At 37.3% G+C, this 22,496-nt stretch overlaps 1 protein-coding gene and 1 long non-coding RNA gene across 17 annotated transcripts in view; one reads left to right on the forward strand and one right to left on the reverse strand.

The window, feature by feature from the left end:
* Nucleotides 1–22,496, forward strand: part of LOC114654395 (UDP-glucuronosyltransferase 2A1-like) — a 149,494-nt gene that overhangs the window by 92,385 nt on the left and 34,613 nt on the right. The window contains exons 1-4 of one of the 16 annotated variants that reach the window (XM_051930074.1): nt 850–1,191; nt 1,561–1,588; nt 10,116–10,130; nt 20,376–20,744. The exons of 6 other annotated variants lie outside the window; for them this stretch is intronic. In XM_051930074.1, coding sequence (XP_051786034.1) covers nt 865–1,191; nt 1,561–1,588; nt 10,116–10,130; nt 20,376–20,744 — 739 coding nt within the window. In that variant the 5' untranslated portion in view covers nt 850–864. Of the gene's footprint in view, nt 1–849; nt 1,589–10,115; nt 10,635–12,490; nt 13,230–17,630; nt 18,422–19,882; nt 20,745–22,496 lie in introns of those variants that run through there. 9 more of the 16 variants (XM_051930067.1, XM_051930070.1, XM_051930073.1 and 6 more) reach the window with 9 other exon arrangements.
* Nucleotides 1,211–22,496, reverse strand: part of LOC127528842 (uncharacterized) — a 39,737-nt gene continuing 18,451 nt past the window's right edge. Inside the window, exons 2-4 of the long non-coding RNA XR_007935445.1 lie at nt 20,586–20,741; nt 12,998–13,070; nt 1,211–1,356 (exon numbers count right to left, since the gene is read on the reverse strand). This is a non-coding gene — a long non-coding RNA (uncharacterized LOC127528842). The remainder of the gene's footprint in view (nt 1,357–12,997; nt 13,071–20,585; nt 20,742–22,496) is intronic.

Raw genomic sequence — 22,496 nt, forward strand, 5'->3', positions numbered from 1 at the left:
TAGCGGGTTGGAAATTGACTGACTGACTTCATTTCAAGCTGTAAAGCAACAAAATGTGAATATTTTGAAGGGGGTGATTCTTTTCTAAACATATTATTATGTATAATATGTAAATAGTCATGTAAAGAGAATGGGCTAAAAAGTACAATCTTGCACTACTTCTAGATCAATCATAGGCAGTATATTATTAGTTTCTATAGGCATGCTATACATCTTTCTGTCTTGCACTATTCCCCATTTTACTACTAAATACAGTGTGTTCTTTTTTTTTTGTTTTGTTTTGTTTTTTTTACAGTGTATCAAAAAAGCCTAAGAGTTGCTGATCCTGAGCACTGGAAATCCCAGGCCTTACCTTTAGATTTGCACATTTTGCCATTTTATTACTGCAAGGAAGTGCTATGTCTTTTTTAGCTTACTTCTAAAACCATCATGGCTTTTATAGAGGGAGTTAAAATTGTGAATGCATTGAAAACATATAAAGAAGGGGATTTTTTATAATCACTGAAAATCTGCATTGTGTATTCTTTGTGTGAGAAAGAGAGATTAACAAGCCTCTGAAATGTTTCTCTCTGTTACCAAGGCAGAAACAAGTAGGTTTATCTTACGAATTGTATATTTGTTTTGATTTGAAAACTGAATTATTAAGGTCTTAAGTTTCACATTATTAATGCTGGACTTTATCCTGTATAATTTGAAGATTGTTCTAGGTTTAAAACAAGATTTGGAGGGCAGGGCCCTTAGCATTGATGACGATGTAAACTTTTTAGAGAACATGAGGTGATTGGATCAGTCCTGTGTAATGCAAAGCATCTGCAGCTTTAAGACTCAAAGCAGGAGACTCTCTAGAATTAATTCCCAATCAAGATGGTGCCAGGTTTGTGGATGATCTCTACCGTCTTTCTTCATTTTTGCCTGATGCAGTGCACCATGAGTGGACGTGTACTTGTTTGGCCTACAGAACATAGCCACTGGATTAATATAAAATCTATTCTGGAAGAGCTGACCATCAGGGGCCACAACGTTACGGTTTTGCTGCACACAGCATCTCCCTCGATACAGTACAATCCGGCAAAGGGCATTCAGACAGAATTTTTTAAAGTGCCATTTTCAAAAGAGTTCATTAATGAGATTTTTGACGAAGTATTTAACTTTTGGATATATGATGCTGCTTCTTTGTCTTCAATGCAGTTTGTTTGGAAGCTTAGACACTTGTTTAATCGGTTTGCCAATGTCACAAAGCAGATATGTGATGGTGTGCTCAGGAATAAAGAACTACTTGGAAAACTTAAGCAGCAGCGCTTTGATGTGATGCTTGCTGATCCGCTGTTCTTTGGCAGTGAAATGATTGCAGAACACCTCGACATTCCCTTCATCTACACTTTGAGGTTCTCATTTGGCAGTACAATAGAAAGACTCTGTGGACAGATGCCTTCTCCTCCGTCCTATGTGCCTGGTGTCTGTCTGCAGTACACGGACAGAATGACCTTCATAGAGCGGTTGAAAAACGTACTGTTTTATATGAGTCAGGATTTCTTGTTTTATGAATTTACATTTTCCCAGTGGAATCCATACTTTAGTGAAATTAAAGGTAAGTGACGTTCTTAATAATATTTAATGGAGTAGGTAATCAGCTAAAGCAAGTAACATTGTTTGGGTACTGTGCATGAATCCATATTCAAATTCTTCCATCGTGGGATTTGCCAGCTTAATGCGTGGATTTATGGTCCTCCGCCAGAGAAATGTTGTAGTCTAAGGTTGATTGATGGCATTAAGTAGTGTGTGTGCGTGTGTGTTTGTGTGTAGTTGTAACGTTGTGCCATCTACTACTACTACTGCTACTACTTCATTTTCGAGATTACATTATATTGTAAAAGTACCTGCAGGAAATCTGTACATTTGTTGTTTCATTTTGATTTATTCAGCTGCTACACCTTTTACACCTGCTTCTCTTTCATTTTTATGCTATATACATATGTAGAAGAACTCAAGTGCAGAGAAACGTCACCCTTGTACTCATAAGCCAAATAGTCACTTGCATTGAGGGAGCCGTCTTTGGCAGAGCACACCTAAACGCTTACTGAGTGGAGCGAGGACTTAAGGATGCCACACAACAGAATCCTGTTATACGTTCGCTGTGATCCAGAGCCATGCAGCTGAGAAATTACAAGTTACTGATTGTTACTACAGTTCATTTTGCAATCTGAAAGATTTTAGAAATAAGTATTATATGCTCTTCCCCCTTGTTGGAGGGTGCATAGGAATATGATAACCCAGTCTGCATTTGTTTTGTAGATTTAGAAAAAGCATATGACCATGTCCGTTGGCATGTGTTTTGGCAGAATCTGCTGGAATATTAGTTAATCACAGCTTGCCAGTTAGACACACAAATGTTGCTGAGGCACGTTTTGCCAAAGGCAGCTACACCATTTATAAACCCATGAAATTTATATTTCATTTTATATTGTTTTTGCCTGTCGTCACGTGGACCAAGAGTTCAGAACTGTGAGGCAGCAGTCGTAAACACTGTGTCATCATAAGTTTATCCTTCATTATGGATTTCCTTTTCCTGAAATTGCTTTATTCATTAGATTGACAAAGCTATAGATGCCAGTCTTTTGCAGGTGACACATTAGCCCAGGACCAATATATAGAGTGGTCCAGATCTAACTATGCAACTTTTAATGCAATGTAATAATTGCATAGTTAGATCTGGACCACCCTGTACTATCAACAGTGAAAGTAAGGAGAGAGCAGGATATCTATGGAAAATCCACACAAACCAATACATAACTTCATTGGACCAGGGCTTCAGGACTGTGAGGCAACAGGGCTAACCACTGAGTCATCATGTCACACTGTTTCTGATTATGATATCTATATTTTATAATCCAAATGAGATTGTTAGGGGCCATACATACTAGTGCAGGGAACCCAATGGTAATTGCCATATTTCATCTCCAGTTTAGCAAAACAACTCCATGTTAACATCCCTTTTAACTTCACATATAATTTTAGATATAAAAACTTCAAATTTTGTAATTAAATTGTACAGTAGACTTTAAAAGTATTGGATTGAAAATTACCATGTTAGTTGCTTTCTCGGCTCTGCTCATTATTATTTTCCATTGAACATTTTATAGATTTGCCTTTCATTTTAAGTCTCCTTTTCCTGAAGTTGCTTTGTTCATTTTAATAATGTAATGTAGAAAGCTGCAGCATGCCAACATTAGTTTATCAATATTGACAGTGTCTGGCACATCAGGTTCCTCACTAGCTGTGTCAGCCAAATCAGTATCTGCCCATAAATCCAAATCTGTTTATCTCTTCCATTCATCCTACCCTCTCTGGTACCTTTTATTTTCCATAAGATTATAGTGTGGATACCTAATGATGTTTGCATACTACAAAATATAGAACATTCAGGAATATGACAGTGAATTCAGCTTAACACAGAGGCATCTCCATTCCATAGATGCAAATATAATCAAACATCTGTGAGATGAAATTGAAAAGGCTTTGCTTTATAGAGAGATCTACCCCACGTAATTTTCAGAAAACATGAGATATACTGGAGATGACTTGGGCTACCTACCCTTTGCTGAATTTTTGGCACCTTCTGAGTACATGTTCTACTGCTCCAGCTTACTAGGAGGCTTATCTAATAAATATTATATATTGTAAATATTACCTGTTTGTTTTTTTTTTTTGCTTTGATTATGTGTAGTTTTAGTATCTACATCGCTGGTTCTGATGTGATTCTTTTAGACCACCATGGCTGCATGATTTCTTTCCAACCAATTCTTGCTAAAAATTGATCTCTTATTCTGATTAAACATGCTGTTGTTCCTACCTTTACAATGCTAATTCATAACTTCTAAGCAGTATGTGCTGCGTTTTCATAGGTGTTTTAAAAAGTATGTATGCAATAAATGGGCAGAAATTAATACTTTATTACAATATTGTTTGTTAAAGTTTTGCTTTTGTATTTCACACAACCCTGCACTGAATTAACCAGGGTCTTGAATCCAGATTTTTGAATGTTTGTTACTCCTTTTTTTGTCTTTACAAGTTTGTACAATTTATTTTTCCAGTTTCTGAAATATTTTATTGTTATGACGGTTATTTCATATGTAGCTGTTCACATGGGTGTGGTCTGTGATGTCACTTGTTCATAATTTGATGATGTTCTGCCATTCTCATTTAAGATGGTGGTGTGCAGCTTCCAACATCCAAGCTTTGGATAATACCACTCTTCTATTTTCTTCTGTTGTGTTATTTTAATGATTCCTAGTTGCAATTACAGTCAACCCTCGTTTATTGCGGTTAATCGGTTCCAGACTCAACCGTGATAAATGAATTCTTCATTTATAAATCAAATATTTTTGCAGTTAAAACATAGAAAACCTGTTTACGACCTTCTAAATACGTTTTTTTTTAACATTATTAGAGCCCTCTAGACATGAAATAACACCCTTGTAAAGACAGGGACTTTTAAACACTGCAAACAAACATTTGTCTCTTTTTCAAACGTTTAATCTGTGCTCCATGACAAGACAGAGATGACAGTTCCGTCTCACAATTAAAAGAATGCAAACATATCTTCCTCTTCAAAGGAGTGTGCGTCAGGAGTAGATAATGTCAGAGAGAAATAGACAGAGAGAGAAAAGCAAACAATCAAAAATCAATAGATGCTGTTTGGCTTTTAAGTATGCGAAGCACCACCCGACAAAGCAGCCGAAGGGAGCAATGTGAAGGTAGTCTGTCAGCATTTTTTAGAGGAGCGTCCGTATCCTCTAGGCCAGTGTGCGAACAGACCCTCTGCTCACACCCCCTCAGTCAGGAGCAGAGAATGTCAGAGAGAGTGAGAGAGACAGAGAAAAGCAAACAATCAAAAATCAGTAGGTGCTGTTTGGCTTTTAAGTATGCGAAGCACCGCGCAGGAAGCGTATCAAATATCATTGAGGAGTTTTATTTAATACATAATACATGCTCTGATTGAGTAGCTTCTCTGCCATCTGCCAATAGCGTCCCTTGTATGAAATCAACTGGGCAAACCAACTGAGGAAGCATGTACCATAAATTAAAAGACCCATTGTCCGCAGAAATCCGCGAACTAGCGAAATATCCGTGATATATATTTAGATACGCTTACATATAAAATCCACAATGGAGTGAAGCCGCGAAAGTCGAAGCGCGATATAGCGAGAGATCACTGTACAGCTTTTTTGAAACATTATTTTTGACTTTGCGTTGAGCCATCCCCCACTATAACCTAACATCTGTGAGGGAGGAGCAAAAGCTTTAGATTCATCAAAGATTCATCTCGACGTTTTAGGGTTCACTAATACTGAAAACATGGATATCTCGATGATGGGCTTATGTCTATCTTGTCCATGTGTGTCTGTGTGTCACAGTTTCTTGAGGATGGTCTGGAGCTAAAATGGCTGGAAGGAATTATACCAAACTCGAAACTTGAGCCTGTTATGAGATGACGATGTGCTGATTAGTGTTTGAGCCAAATCGTGCAAGAGAAAGAGGCATTGTAAATGAACCCTCAAATACTATAATCGTGCAGTTAATTATGAATTCTTCTCGTCAATTACTATTGTAATGACCCATTGAAAGATCAGCATCAGAGAGGTAAATAATTACTGAAATAATATAGAATAGTTTGGGTAATTTGGTTCCTAGAGTGCAAAGCCTACTTACATCTGAATTTTTTTTCTTTTGTTCTAACTGGTAATATTGACTGGTGGCATGTTTGGCATCCAGTTTCTGGTGGGGCTATACTAGAAGCTTCCCTTATGCACACAGACTTCTCTAATATTAATACAATCAGACGCTGTGGCTAACAGAGTTAAGGCAATTCATACTTACGGCCAAGGGTCATAAGAAAACAATAAGGTGATAATGTTCTAGAAATTGCCAAAACCATCCGTAGTAATATATTTTTCTTATTTATTCAGCCCATACTGCCTTCCTTACACCAGAGTTTCTCAACCTTTATGGTACCGTGACCAGTTTTGCCTTTGCAAATTCATTGACAAATGACTAGTAGCCCCCATGGTTGAATCAATAGTGCAGTTGGTGATCCCCCTTAGTAAAACAGGAAAAAATGTTGAGCGGCATTGCTGACTGCTTAGGTAACCCACCATGAACCATTTGCTAATCAACCATGGAAACCTGCGACTAACCAGTGGCAACCTGGATTGTGACCCAGTGGTTAAGAAGCTATGGCTTAGACCAGGGGTAGGCAACGTCGGTCCTGGAGTGCCACAGTATGTGCAGGTTTTTGTTCCAACCCAGTTCCTTAACGAGAACTCAATTATTGCTGATGAAGCACATATTGCTTAAGTGACATTTTAATGCTTCATTTTAGTGGTCTCGCTTGTTAAGGTTCTCCAACTTGAATTGCTTATTTCAATCTTAAACTGCTGCATTCAGTGTTGTAATTGCTCCTTATTAGCAATAAGATGTAAAACAGGGGTAGGCAATGTCGGTCCTGGTGAGCCGCAGTGGCTACAGGTTTTCATTCAACCCAATTGCTTAATTAGAAACCAATCATTGCCAATCTCAGACCTTATTTAATTTTATGGTTTGTTAGTCTGTGCAATGTAAGGCTTTTATATCGTAGATTTTTTTCCTTTCCAAGGATATCATCCAAATGATTTGAAGCCTAAAACAGATCATTTTCAGTCTGTCACATTTTTCTATTAAGTGTTTTATTAAATCAAACCGTGCATGATGAACACACACAGATGTAATTGGAAAAAAGCTAGCTGGAGAACTGCTGGCTGCTTTGTCTTTTACATCTTATTGCTAATAAGGAGCAATTAAAACACTGAATGCAGCAGTTTAAGATTGAAATAAGCAATTAAGGTTGGAGAACCTTAACAAGCGAGACCACTAAAATGAAGCATTAAAATGTCACTTAAGCAATATGTGCTTCATCAGCAATAATTGAGTTCTCGTTAAGGAACTGGGTTGGAACAAAAACCTGCACATACTGTGGCACTCCAGGACCGACGTTGCCTACCCCTGGCTTAGACAACCCTCTCACAAACCTATGTAATATTGATCCAATTTAAGTAAGTGTACATGCCCACTGGTTGGCCCTAATTGGTTTGTGCTTTGTTACTTATTCTGCTAAGATAGTTTCTGGTGTCCTGCCACCTTGCAATGGACCATGTTGGTATAGAAATGACTATGCAGTAACAGCTTTTTAGCATTTATTGTGAATATGTACTTGTATCTGCTTCGCACTTTGTTAATTGCCACTTCTTGTGCAAAATTAAGAAATCAAACTCTCTGTTTAAAATGGGGGGAAAAAAAGAAAGAAAACAGTAAAACTAAAATAGTAAATAAACAGTAAAAACCTACAACAATTACTTATAAAAGTAAACTTAATATTACGGTGTGTTTTAAATAACAACAGAAATGCCAGCTAAGTACACACAGAGCTTAATTAGTACCAAGATAATATGATACTTGGTAGCAATTAATAATAAAGGTGAAATCTGTTAAAGGCATCAAGTCTTTAGCAATGACTGTGTAACTTTCACTGAAATCTTATCATGTTAGAATTTGTACTTGTACAAAGGTTATGTGTGTTTGCCAAGATAAATGCAATTGTAATAAGGCCCAGCTTATGCTGCAAGGAGGACAAGGGACATGAACGGTCACACTGCTGTTTTGTCAAGTTTTAGCCATGCCATCTGCTATGCATATTTTCTCCCTTGTGCTTCTTCATTTGTTCATGACTGAGACTGCAATGGGTGGAAAAGTCTTGGTATGGCCCATGGAGGACAGTCACTGGATCAATATGAAGTTCATTTTGGATGAGCTGGTACACAGAGGCCATGATATAACTGTATTGCTATATTCAGGATCCACAATCTTGAAACAGAACAGTAGTTATAACTTTGAGACCTTTGAGGTGCCTGGTCCACATCAGTCTCTACCTGAATTTTTGGAGGATATGCTTAATTTATTGATGTATGAAACATCTTCACAGTCTTTACTAAATTTAGCATGGAAAATTAGGTGTCTGTTAAGAAAGGGGCACATATAATGAGAGGCATCTGTGACGGAATCCTGAGAAATGTGGAACTACTCAATAAGCTTCACCAAACTCAGTTTGACGTTATCCTCTCTGATCCACTGATGACCTGCAGTGAGTTGATTGCTGACAAACTTGGAATTCCTTTCATCTATACCTTCAGATTCTCATTTGGCAATACTATGGAGAGACTCTGTGGACAGCTACCCTCTCCATTTTCCTATGTTCCTAGTGTTGGTCTGCAGTTCACAGACAAAATGACCTTTGCAGACCGGATGAAGAATATACTGGCTTACTTTATTAATGACTTTTTATTTTATGAATGGGTATCTTCAAACTGGGATTCATACTTCTATGAAATTACAGGTACATTAACCCTAATGCATGTCATATATATATTTTTTTAATTTTTACAGATCCATGTTTTTGCATTTCATATATCTGTTATATTTTAAATTGTAGGTTTTTCTCCTTGACCAATGTTTTTCAGGATACACGTTTAATGTTTTAAGTTCTATTTGTCTTCAAAGTGGACAGTTTGAATAACCATGGGTTTGCGAAGCCATCCATGAGTCTGCTATGCTATTAGCAGTCAGCATTCATGCTCCTGATCATGCCTAAGACATACTTTCTTTTTTCCTTTACCTCATGATCAAGTTGTAGTGTTAACGCCTGTTATTAAATAACTGTGCCACTCAACCTGCACATATTCCACTTGCATAAATATTGTTGGTTTAAAATATGTTACATTGCCTATATAAAGAACTTATTATTAGTTTTCGTAATGGAAGGTATGTAGTCCTGGTCTAGACATATGGTCTCCATTCTTCCAAGATTTCATAAAAGCATATAGCATGTTTTATTTTGAGGGCCGTAGTGTTTAATTCATTGTGAACAGAACTCTAAATTACATATTCATGTAAGTTGAATGTGGAAAGGTTAATAGACTTATAATCCAGGTCACTGTTTCACTTCTTTATTATTATTTTTAAGTGAAGTTACAGTTTTATATTTAATGATTGTTTGCTCTTTCTAGTTGATGAAGCCATCGTTGTGATTGGCTGCAAGGCACACTTCAGGAATCTTCTAAAAATGTTCCACATGTGTTTGCTTAGACTTAGGTTGGCTGGCAACTCAGTAGCTTTAATGTTTTAAAGAATGTCCCTAATGATGACAGCAGTGTATGGCCATACAATGTCATTTTTGAAAATATTTCATTCGTACTTATGAAGAGTATGACCAAATTTGATCACCTTATGGACACTTGATTGATCATTGTGCCCTTAAAGTTAAAATGATTGCAGAATAATGAATTAAGATGATTTAGACTGGGGTGTGATTGTTTAAACAGGGGCTACAATATACCTGTAACAGTTTAATTCTTTAGAAAATATCCAAAACAGTCATTTTCAACCAGTACAAGACAGCTTGTGGTTGTACAGAAACATGCATATTTTGTTATCTGTACATTTTTTAAATGCAATACATACTGTAATCGGATATTTAAATGTAAAATATGGTATGAATGTATCATAACAGATACAGAACAGGTTCCATAGCTAAAGAACATACGGGTGGTGATGTTGCACAATAAAAATCAGGTTCATGCATGTTTGGTGTTTTTTTTTTTTTTTTTTTTTTTTTTTTAAATGCAATGCTACAGTCATGCTCAATGTAATGTAAAACCACTTAAACACCTGTTAATGAATGCCGTAAAGGGGAATAACTTGTTTTGAGCTTAATAGGAGAGCTGAAACGTTTCAGATTTCACACTGGTAATGATAGCTGTTAGACAAGTTGAACTTAAGAATGCAGGCCTGTTGATATCCCATGCCAAAATAAGGCGTATCAGTTTTTTTTGTACCGTGCAGGTATTAGACATAAAAAAAGCATATTAATTGTTCAGGATCATCATGCCACAAAACATTTTAAGATAGGTTTGAGCTTTAAGGTGTGGATAGTTGGTAACACTTGAAAAGACATTAGCCATGAGACGTGCATTGAGGATTTTTTTTATTCTCTTTATTAACTTATGTTTATCTAAAAGTGCATTGAGTGGAAAAGTGTTGGCGTGGCCTGCAGAGTACAGTCACTGGAATAATATTAGTTATTTTGGACGAGCTTATCAACAGAGATCACAACGCAACAGTCTTACGCCATACATCTTCAGGCATCAACAACAATACACAAGGTATTTTCTTTGAAGATTTCAAAGTACTGTTTCCAAAGGATGTTCTCTCAAATCATTTTTATAAGGCATTTGAATTTATGATGTATGAATTACCTGATTTGTCTGCAGTACAGGCAGCATTGAAATTTCGGAACCTGTTTAAAGACTTTACAGAGTTATTAAAACAAATTTGTGATGGGGTACTCAAAAACGAAAAACTGCTTGATAAATTACAACAATCCCAATTTGATGTCCTCCTTTCTGATCCAGTGAATATCTGTGGTGAGCTCATAGCTGATAAGCTGGGGATTCCATTCATTTACACATTTAGGTTCTCTTTTGGTAACACAGTAGAAAGACTCTGTGGACAGATACCTGCTCCTACTTCTTATGTCCCTGGGATACCTACCCTGTACACGGATAAAATTAACTTTGTGGGAAGAATGAACAACTTTTTGCTTTATTCATCCCAAGACTTTTTATTTTATGAATTCTGAATTTTAAACTGGGATCCATACTTTATACTGAAGTTTCAGGTAAGAATTTTACTTAATTTGTATTTATTAAAATTTGGTTCATAGATTGTTCCAAGAATGGAATATTATGCATGCAATTTACATTCTAGCGAAATAAGTAATCCTGAGAAACTCAGCAAAGTCTTTGATAATCTAAACCAGCCATCCATTCACTTCCCGGGTCCTCCCTGTGTGGAGTTTGCATGTTCTCCCCGTGTCTGTGTGGGTTTCCTCCAGGTGCTCCGGTTTCCTCCCACAGTCCAAAGACATGCAGGTTAGGTGCATTGGCAATCCGAAATTGTCCCTAGTGTATACTTGGTGTGTGTGTGTGTGTGTGTGCCCTGCAGTGGGCTGGTGCCCTGCCCGGGGTTTGTTTCCTGCCTTGTGCCCTGTGTTGGCTGGGATTGGCTCCAGCAGACCCCCATGAACCTGTGTTAGGATATAGCAGGTTGGAAAATGACTGACTGACTTCATTTCAAGCTGCAAAGCAACAAAATGTGAATATTTTGAAGGGGGTGATTCTTTTCTAAACATATTATATGTATAATATGTAAATAGTCATGTAAAGAGAATGGGCTAAAAAGTACAATATTGCACTACTTCTAGATCAATCACAGGCAGTATATTATTAGTTTCTATAGCCATGCACTACATCTTTCTGTCTTGTACTTCCCACATTTTACTATTAAATAGAGAGTGTTCATTTTTTTATAGCGTATCAGTGTATCAAAAAAGCCTAAGAGCTGCTGATCCTGAGCACTGGAAATCCCAGGCTTACCTTTAGATTTGTACATATTGCTGTTTTATTACTGCAAGGAAGTGCTATGTCTTTTTGTAGCTTACTTCTAAAACCATCATGGCTTTTATAGAGGGAGTTAAAATTGTGAATGCATTGAAAACATTGTGGGAAACAGCCCGGACACAGACAGGTAGACGTCATATTTTTCACCACACACACGTTTATTATACACTATATACAAGGTTCAGTCCAACAACCCAGTGCCTCAGCACCAATCCCCCAAAGTCCTGGCCAACACAATGCCTTTGTACAGTCTCAGGTCCGCCTCCACTCCTCTCCTCCGAGCTCCGTCCTACTCCTCGCCCGACTCCAGCCATCGAATGGAGGGAGGCGGCCCCTTTTATACACCCCCGGATGGACTCCAGGTGCTTCCTGAGGAGCCTCTGCTGACACACCCCCGTGTGGCGGAAGCTCCGGCTGTGTACACAGAAGTCCTCCGGGTGTCCCCAATCCTCTTCTCCCCAGCACTTCCCGGTGTGGCGAAAGTGCTGAGGTCCAGGGCTCCAAAGGCAACGGGGAGCTCCCTGGTGGAGACCACGGGCCCCTACAGGGTTGAGCTTCCCAGCTCTGTGCCCGTGGCCCCCAAAGCAACCAGGGCGGTCGCCCCCTCGTGGTCTGGAGGAGGCACAAGCCCTCCTCCAGTCCTCCTGGGCGTCCCGGCTGGCTGCCACAACATATGATGAAGGGGATTTCTTATAATCACTGAAAATCTGCATTGTGTATTCTTTGTGAGAGAGAGAAAGATTAACAAGCCTCTGAAATGTTTCTCTCTGTTACCAAGGCAGAAACAAGTAGGTTTATCTTACCAATTGTATATTTGTTTTGATTTGAAAGCTGAATTATTAAGGTCTTGTAAACTTTTTAGAGAACATGAGGTGATTGGATGAGTCCTGTGTAATGCAAAGCATCTGCAGCTTTAAGACTCAAAGCAGGAGACTCTCCAGAATTAATTCCCAATCAAGATGGTGCCAGGTTTGTGGATGATCTCTACCGTGTTTCTTCATTTTTGTCTGATGCAGAGCACTATGAGTGGACGTGTACTTGTTTGGTATGTAGAACATAGCCACTGGATTAATATAAAAACTATTCTGGAAGAGCTGACCACCAGGGGCCACAACGTTACGGTTTTGCTGCACACAGCATCTCCCTCGATACAGTGCAATCAGGCAAAGGGCATTCAGGCAGAATTTTTCAAAGTGCCATTTTCAAAAGAGTTCTTTACTGAGATGATTGATGACCTGCTTAACTTTTGGATATATGATGCTGCTTCTTTGTCTTCAGTGCAGTTTGTTTGGAAGTTTAGACAAATATTTAATCGGGTTGCCAATGTTACAAAGCAGATATGTGATGGTGTGCTCAGGAATAAAGAACTACTTGAAAAACTTAAGCAGCAGCGCTTTGATGTGATACTTGCTGATCCACTGTTCTTTGGCAGCGAAATGATTGCAGAACACCTCGACCTTCCCTTCATCTACACTTTGAGGTTCTCATTTGGCAGTACAATAGAAAGACTCTGTGGACAGATGCCTTCTCCTCCGTCCTATGTGCCAGGTGCCTGTCTGCAGTACACGGACAGAATGACCTTCATAGAGCGGTTGAAAAACTTACTGTTTTATATGAGTCAGGATTTCCTGTTTTATGAGTTTATATTTTCACAGTGGAATCCATACTTTAGTGAAATTAAAGGTAAGTGATGTTCTTAAAAATAAATAATATTTAATGGAGTAGGCAAGCAGCTAAAGCAGGTAACATTGTTTGGGTACTGTGCATGAATCCATATTAAAAATTCTTCTGTCATGGGATTTGACAGTTTAATGCGTTACCGTGGATTTATGGTCCTCCGCCAGAGAAATGTTGTAGTCTAAGGTTGATTGATGGCATTACGTAGCGTGTGTGTAGTGGTAACATTGTGCCATCTACTACTACTGCTACTACTTCATTTTCAAGTTTACATTATATTGTAAAAGTACCTGCAGGAAATCTGTACATTTGTTGTTTCATTTTTATTTATTCAGCTATTACACCTTTTACACCTGCTTCTCTTTTGTTTTTATGATGTAACATTTGCTGTATACATATGTAGAAGAACTCAAGTGCAGAGAAACGTCACCCTTGTACTCATAAGCCAAATAGTCACTTGCAATGAGGGAGTCATTTTTGGCAGAGCACACCTAAACACTTACTGAGTGGAGCGAGGACTTAAGGATGCCACACAATAGAACCCTGTTATACTGTTGCTGTGGTCCAGAGCCATGCAGCTGAAAAATGACAAATTACTGATTGTTACTGTCGTGGCAAAAATTGTCGAGGCTTTACCTGAAAAGAAGGCTCTAGGATTCAGAGGATAGGCAAACAGAGTATATGGTTTTATTGCAATAAAACAACAACACAGACTCAACCCAATACGGCCAAATTGAGCTGAGCCCTGAACAGGCCAAAAATCACAGTTCATATAATCATTTCTTATCATCCTGACCTCGCTCAAACCCGCTCATTCGCTGTTCCCTTCTGACTTCCCTCCTGTACCTGGCTAGCTGTCTTCTCTTCATGGGAACCATCATTATCTCTTGACTTCCTTCTGCAGCTGGCCACCGGTATTTTTACTGTCTATTGTTCATCTTTATTTTCTGCTTCACTTATTTTTGATTGGCCTTGGGCGGGCAGATGTTCCCTCTCTTCCATTCTTGAGCTTTCACTATCTTTTTTATTTCCCTTCCTTGGCCTTCAAGCTAGTTTATTTGGTGGCCAAAGTTAAGCTTTAATTAAAAAGAAATATGTCATGTGCCTTTATTTAACCATTTGCTTGGCAGGCCTGACTTGCATTAATATCTGCACTAAGGTTAATGCTTATATATTTTTCTATATTTATTTATGCTAATACATAAACATACTAATTTAATTTTCCATTTATTACATCATCTTGACCTTGTTTGTAAAAATGCCTTTGCTGTCTCTTCTGACTCACTACTCCAGCTGGCGTCTCATGTGCCTACCATGACCATTTTCCTGTATTTCGTCATTGGTATCATTCCTTGCTTCCTGGCCTTCAAACATCAGGTGTTCTCCTTACTCCCCCTTCTGTTGTCCTCGGGTAGTTTCTTTACGTCATTCTCTTCCTGCTCTATCTATCTAAGTTTCCCAATATTGGTAATTTTGCTTCAAGCTTAACTAAAAAATTGCTTAACATATCTTATTTGCTTGTCATGTCTAATTTATGCTAAATCTAATGCTTCAGAAGCTGTTAATTACTTTTATGTCTATTTATGCTAATACATAAATGTTTATTTTCCATATTACTACAGTTCATTTTACAATCTGAAAGATTTTAGAAATAAGTATTATATGTTCTTCCCCCTTGTTGGAGGGTGCATAGGTATATGATAACCCAGTCTGCATTTGTTTTTTAAATTTGGAAAAAGCATATGACCTTTTATTTCCATAAGATTACAGTGTGGATACCTAATGATGTTTGCATGCTACAAAATATAGAACGTTCAGGAATATGACAGTGAATTCAGCTTAACACAGAGGCATCTCCATTCCATAGATGAAAATATAATTGAACATCTGTGAGATGAAATTGAAAAGGCTTTGCTTTATAGAGATCATACCACACGTACAGTACATATACTGGAGATGACTTGGGCTATCAACCCTTTGCTGCATTTTTGGCACCTTCTGAGTACGTGTTCTACTGAATTTGAGGGCACATGAGGTTCCAGCTTACTAGGAGGCTTATCTAATAAGGGGGGGGGGGACCTTCATTGTAAATATTACCTGTTTTTATTTTTTATTTTTGCTTTGATTATGTGTAGTTTTAGTATCTACATCGCTGGTTCTGATGCGATTTCTTTTAGACCACCATGGCTGTATGATTTCTTACCAACCAATTCCTTCTAAAAATTGGTCTCTTATTCTGAATAAAACATGCTGTTATTCTTACCTTTACAATGCTAATCCATAACTTCTAAGCAGTATGTGTTGCCTTTTCATAGGTGTTTTAAAAAGTATAAATGCAATAAATGGGCAGAAATGAATACTTCATTACAATATTGTTTGTTAATGTTAAAGTTTTGCTTTTGTATTTCACACAACCCTGCACTGAATTAACCAGGGTCTTGAATCCAGATTTTTGAATGTTTGTTACTCCTTTTTTTGTCTTTACAAGTTTGTACAAATTATTTTTCCAGTTGCTGAAATATTTTATTGTTATGACGATTATTTCGTATGTTGCTGTTCACATGGGTGTGATGTCACTTGTTCATAATTTGACGACGTTCTGCCGTTCACATTTAAGATGGTGGTGTATAGCTTCCAACATCCAAGCTTTGGATAATACCACTCTTCTATTTTCTTCTGTTGTATTATTTTAGTGATTCCTAGTTGCAATTACAGCTTTTTTTTAAACATTATTTTTGACTTTGCGTTGAGCCCTCCACCACTATAACCTAACATCTGTGAGGGAGGAGCAAAAGCTTTAGATTCATCAAAGATTCATCTCGACGTTTTAGGGTTCCCTAATACTGAAAACATGGATATCTCGATGATGGGCTTGTGTCTGTCATTGTGTGTGTGTGTCTGTGTGTCACAGTTTCTTGAGGATGGTCTGGAGCTAAAATGGCTGGAAGGAATAATACCTAACTCGAAACTTGAGGCTGTTATGAGATGATGATGTGCTGATTAGTGTTTGAGCCAAATCATGCAAGAGAAAGAGGCACTCTAAAGGAACCCTCAAATACCATAATTCTGCAGTTAATTATGAATTCTTCTTGTCAATTGCTATTGTAATGACCCATTTTGTGATCAGAGAGATCAGCATCAGAGATGTAAATAATTTCTGAAATGTTATAGAATAGTTTGGGTAATTTGGTTCCTAGAGTGCAAAGCCTACTTACACTCGCATCCGAATTTTTTTCTTTTGTTCTAACTGGTAATATTGACCGGTGGCATGTTTGGCATCCAGTTTCTGGTGGTACTATACCAGAAGTTTTCTTTATGCACACAGACTTCTCTAATATTAATACAGTCACGCGCTGTGGCTAACAGAGTTGAGGCAATTCATACTTACGGCCAAGGGTCATAAGAAAACAATAAGGTGATAATGTTCTAGAAATTGCCAAAACCAGCTGTAGTAATACATTTTTCTTATTCATTCAGCCCATACTGCCTTCCTTACACCAGAGTTTCTCAACCATTAAGTTGCTGTGGCCCAGTTTTGCCTTTGCAAATTCATTGACAAATCACCAGTACCCCCCATGGTTGAAACAATAGTGCAGTTGGGGATCCCCATTAGTAAAACGGAGAAAAATGTTGAGTGGCATTGCTGACAGCTTAGGTAACCCACCATGAATCATTTGCTAATCAACAATGGAAACCTACGACTAACCAGTGGCAACCTGGATTGTGACCCAGTGGTTAAGAAACTATGGCTTAGACAACCCTCTCACAAACCTATGTAATATTGATCCAATTTAAGTAAGTGTACATGCCCACTGGTTGGTCCTAATTGGTTTGTGCTTTGTTACATATTCTGCTAAGATAGTTTCTGGTGTCCTGCCACCTTGCAGTGGACCATGTTGGTTTAGAAACTGGTGCGTTTTATTTTTTGTTGGTGCTTTAACCTGCTTGTTATTAACAGCTGCACATAGATGGAAATTACTATGAAGTAACAGCTTTTTAGCATTTATTGTGAATATGTACTTGTATCTGCTTCGCACTTTAATTGCCACTTCTTGTGCAAAATTAAGAGATCAAACTCTGTTTAAAATGGGGAAAAAAATGGAAGAAAACAGTAATTAAAACTAAAATAGTAAATAAATAATAAAAACCTACAACAATTACTTATAAAAGTAAACCTAATACTGCAGTGTGTTTTAAATAACAACAGAAATGCCAGCTAATTACACTCAGAGCTTAATTAGTACCAAGATAATATGATACATGGTAGCAATTAATAATAAAGGTAAAATCTGTTAAAGGCATCAAGTCTTTAGCAATGACTGTGTAACTTTCACTGAAATCTTATCATGTTAGAATTTGTACTTGTACAAAGGTTATGTGTGTTTGGCAAGATAAATGCAATTGTAATAAGGCCCAGCTTATACTGTAAGGAGGACAAGGGACATGAACGGTCACACTGCTGTTTTGTCAAGTTTTAGCCATGCCATCTGCTATGCATATTTTCTCCCTTGTGCTTCTTCATTTGTTCATGACTGAGACTGCAATGGGTGGAAAAGTCTTGGTATGGCCCATGGAGGACAGTCACTGGATCAATATGAAGTTCATTTTGGATGAGCTGGTCCACAGAGGCCATGATATAACTGTATTGGTATATTCAGGATCCACAATCTTGAAACAGAACAGTAGTTATAATTTTGAGACCTTTGAGGTGCCTGGTCCACATCAGTCTCTACCTGAATTTTTGGAGGATATGCTTAATTTATTGATGTATGAAACATCTTCACAGTCTTTACTACATTTAGCATGGAAAATTAGGGGTCTGTTTAAGAAAGGGGCACATATAATGAGAGACATCTGTGATGGAATCCTGAGAAATGAGGAACTGCTCAATAAGCTTCACCAAACTCAGTTTGACGTTATTCTCTCTGATCCACTGATGACCTGCAGTGAGTTGATTGCTGACAAACTTGGAATTCCTTTCATCTATACCTTCAGATTCTCATTTGGCAATACTATGGAGAGACTCTGTGGACAGCTACCCTCCCCATTTTCCTATGTTCCTAGTGTTGGTCTGCAGTTCACAGACAAAATGACCTTTGTAGACCGGATGAAGAATATACTGGCTTACTTTATTAATGACTTTTTATTTTATGAATGGGTATCTTCAAACTGGGATTCATACTTCAGTGAAATTACAGGTACATTAACCCTAATGCATGTCATATACATTTTTTTAAATTTTTACAGATCCATGTTTTTGCATTTCATATATGTTATATTTTAAATTTTAGGTTTTTCTCCTTGACCAATGTTTTTCAGGATAAATGTTTAATGTTTTAAGTTCTATTTGTCGTCCAAGTGAACAGTTTGAATAACCGTGGGTTTGCAAAGCCATCCATGAGTCTGCTATGCTATTAGCAGTCAGCATTCATGCTCCTGATCATGCCTAAGACATGCTTTCTTTTTTCCTTTACCTCATGATCAAGTTGTAGTGTTAACGCCTGTCATTAAATAACTGTGCCACTCAACCTGCACATATTCCACTTGCATAAATATTGTTGGTTTAAAATATGTTACAGTGCTCATATGAAGAACTTAGTATTAGTTTTCATAATGGAAGGTATGTAGTCCTGGTCTAGACATATGGTCTCCATTCTTCCAAGATTTCAGAAAAGCATATAGCATGTTTTATTTTGAGGGCCATAGTGTTTAATTCATTGTGAACAGAACTCTAAATTACATATTCATGTAAGTTGAATGTGGAAAGGTTAATAGACTTATAATCCAGGTCACTGTTTCACTTCTTTATTATTATTTTTAAGTGAAGTTACAGTTTTATATTTAATGACTGTTTGCTGTTTCTAGTTGATGAAGCCATCGTTGTGATTGGCTGCAAGGCACACTTCAGGAATCTTCTAAAAATGTTCCACATGTGTTTGCTTAGACTTAAGTTGGCTGGCAACTCAGTAGCTTTAATGTTTTAAAGAATGTCCCTAATGATGACAGCAGTGTATGGCCATGCAATGTCATTTTTGAAAATATTTCATTCGTACTTATGAAGAGTATGACCAAATTTGATCACCTTATGGACACTTGATTGATCATTGTGCCCTTAAAGTTAAAATGATTGCAGAATAATGAATTAAGATGATTTAGATTGGGGTGTAATTGTTTGAACAGGAGCTACAATATACCTGTAACAGTTTAATTCTTTAGAAAGTATCCAAAACAGTCATTTTCAACCAGCACAAGACAGCTCGTGGTAGTACAGAAACATGCATATTTTGTTATCTGTACATTTGTTTAATGCAATACATACTGTAATCGGATATTTAAATGTAAAATATGGTATGAATGTATCATAACAGATACAGAACATAGCTAAAGAACATACGGGTGGTGATGTTGCACAATAAACATCAGGTTCATGCATGTTTGGTGTTTTTTTTTTTGTTTTTTTTTTAATGCAATGCTACAGTCATGCTCAATGTAATGTAAAACCACCTAAATACCTGTTAATGAATGCCATAAAGGGGAATAACTTGTTTTGGGCTTAATAGGACAGCTGAAACGTTTCAGATTTCACACTGGTAATGATAGCTGTTAGACAAGTTGAACCTAAGAATGCAGGCCTGCTGATATCCCATGCCAAACTAAGGCGTATCAGTTTTTTTGTACCGTGCAGGTATTGGACATAAAAAAAAGCATATTAATTGTTCAGGATCATCATGCCACAAAACATTTTAAGATAAGTTTGAGCTTTAAGGTGTGGATAGTTGGTGACACTTGAAAAAACATTAGCCATGAGACGTGCATTGAGGATTTTCTTTATTCTCTTTATTAACTTATGTTTATCTAAAAGTGCATTGAGTGGAAAAGTATTGGTGTGGCCTGCAGAGTACAGTCACTGGAATAATATTAAAGTTATTTTGGACGAGCTTATCAACAGAGGTCACAACGCAACAGTCTTACGCCATACATCTTCAGGCATCATCAACAATACGCAAGGTATTTTCTTTGAAGATTTCAAAGTACTGTTTCCAAAGGATGCTCTTTCAAATCATTTTTATAAGGCATTTGATTTTATGATGTATGAATTACCTAATTTGTCTGCAGTACAGGCAGCATTGAAATTTCGGAACCTGTTTAAAGACTTTACAGATTTATTAAAACAAATTTGTGATGGGGTACTCAAAAACGAAAAACTGCTTGATAAATTACAACAATCCCAATTTGATGTCCTCCTTTCTGATCCAATGAATATCTGTGGTGAGCTCATAGCTGATAAGCTGGGGATTCCATTCATTTACACATTTAGGTTCTCTTTTGGTAACACAGTAGAAAGACTCTGTGGACAGATACCTGCTCCTCCTTCTTATGTCCCTGGGATACCTACCCTGTACACGGATAAAATGAACTTTGTGGGAAGAATGAACAACTTTTTGCTTTATTTATGCCAAGACTTTTTATTTTATGAATTTGGAATTTTAAACTGGGATCCATACTTTACTGAAGTTTCTGGTAAGAATTTTACTTAATTTGTATTTATTAAAATTTTGTTCATAGATTGTTCCAAGAATGGAATATTATGCATGCAGTTTGCATTCTAGTGAAATAAGTAATCCTGAGAAACTCAGCAAAGTCTTTGATAATCTAAACCAGCCATCCATACATTTTCTGAAACTGCTTAGTTCAATTTTAAAGTTGCAAAGAACTGGAGTGTATCCCAGCAGCACTTATCGCAATACAGTATCCAAACCAGTATAGGTCACCAGTCCATTGCAAGGCATGCTCATGCACACACCACACTCGCTCTAAACTAGACAATTCACATTCATCAGTTAACTTAGCATGACCATCTTTGAGGAAGCAAAACCTAAGTAACACAAGATATATAAAAAGAAAGAAAAACATACTTTCCTGTAACATACAGCATCTAAGATCATGTTAGAAGTGCATTTATGTATTGCAATTTTTTGTTTTTTAGAGAACTTTCTGGAAGCATTTACTCTATGCATTCCTAAATTATAAAAAAAGACATTAGTAACATATACAAACACTAGGGGGTTCCCCTCTGCTCGCCAATCCCCCCGGCCTGCGCTATGCACCAGCCACTTCGCATCTCTGCCACTTGCATTGTGAAGAGGGGGGCTAAATGCACCCCAAGGAGACACGGTCGCTCCTCCAAAACCCCCTCTTAAACAGTGATACAATGGGAAACAAATAATTTGTAATTTGCTCCATCAGCTGCTGGCTTGCTGCTGTGCCGTGTGATCTGCATCTCGTGTGGTACTTCGAACATTTAAAAGCCTGTACAGCAGCTGTCCTACTCTTTGTCTTTTATTTCCGACCCCGGGCGTGGTTAAATCTCTTAGCACAAACTCTCGTCTCACGGAACATGAGTTCTTGATATTTTTTAGTTTATAATTTAAAAATGGAATAAGAATCTGAAAATCTAAAAACATCACATTAAAGTTTGATAAATTCTGAAAAGAATGATACCAAACATATATATGTATGTTTTAAAATAAGCCCAATTTAAAGTATGACAAAAAACATCACATAAAATCGTTGCACTTTTAGGCTTAGGATTTTATATATAGAGAGAGTAGATAATTCACTACTGCTGAATTTGAATATTCAGGGCACTGCCAAAGTGACAAAACTTTCCTGGACAGTAGCTAAACTACAAGTTAAAAAATGTGTACTCGTAGAGATACTAATGGTATTTAGTATTAATGTAATGCAGATAAATTAGCATGCACTGAACACTGGACTGCAAGACCTATATTGCTTGCTGAATGTGTGGACTAGTAACTTGAATTCACAAGTTTGCAGGGTAAAATTCTCAAAGTAGGTTCACTAAAGCCAGTGGCACAGTACTGCTTCCAACTCCCTAAGATTGTATAAGTCTGCAACTGAAAATTGGTAGAAAATTTGTGTAATGTGACATGGACTTTGACACCTCAATCAATTACTGAATCTGAACTGGGATCTGAGCAATAATAGTATTCTGTATATGTAAAATTCCTTCGCATAAATGAAAGAAGAACATACAAAGTGCTGTTTTTAAGCATCTTTAAATTGCTGCTACTAGTAAGAAAAATCAAATTATTCAGGCTTGGTAATATACACTGCTCAAGTAAATTCAGGGAACACATAATCATTACAGTCTAATACCAAGACAGTTAAGCTTCAGGGATATCAATCTGTCCAGTTAGGAAGCATAAGCAATTGTGAATCAACTTCACCTGCATTGGTGCAAAAGAAAGT

This window comes from Erpetoichthys calabaricus, chromosome 7, assembly GCF_900747795.2.
Source record: "Erpetoichthys calabaricus chromosome 7, fErpCal1.3, whole genome shotgun sequence".
Taxonomy (NCBI): Eukaryota; Metazoa; Chordata; class Cladistia; order Polypteriformes; family Polypteridae; genus Erpetoichthys; species Erpetoichthys calabaricus.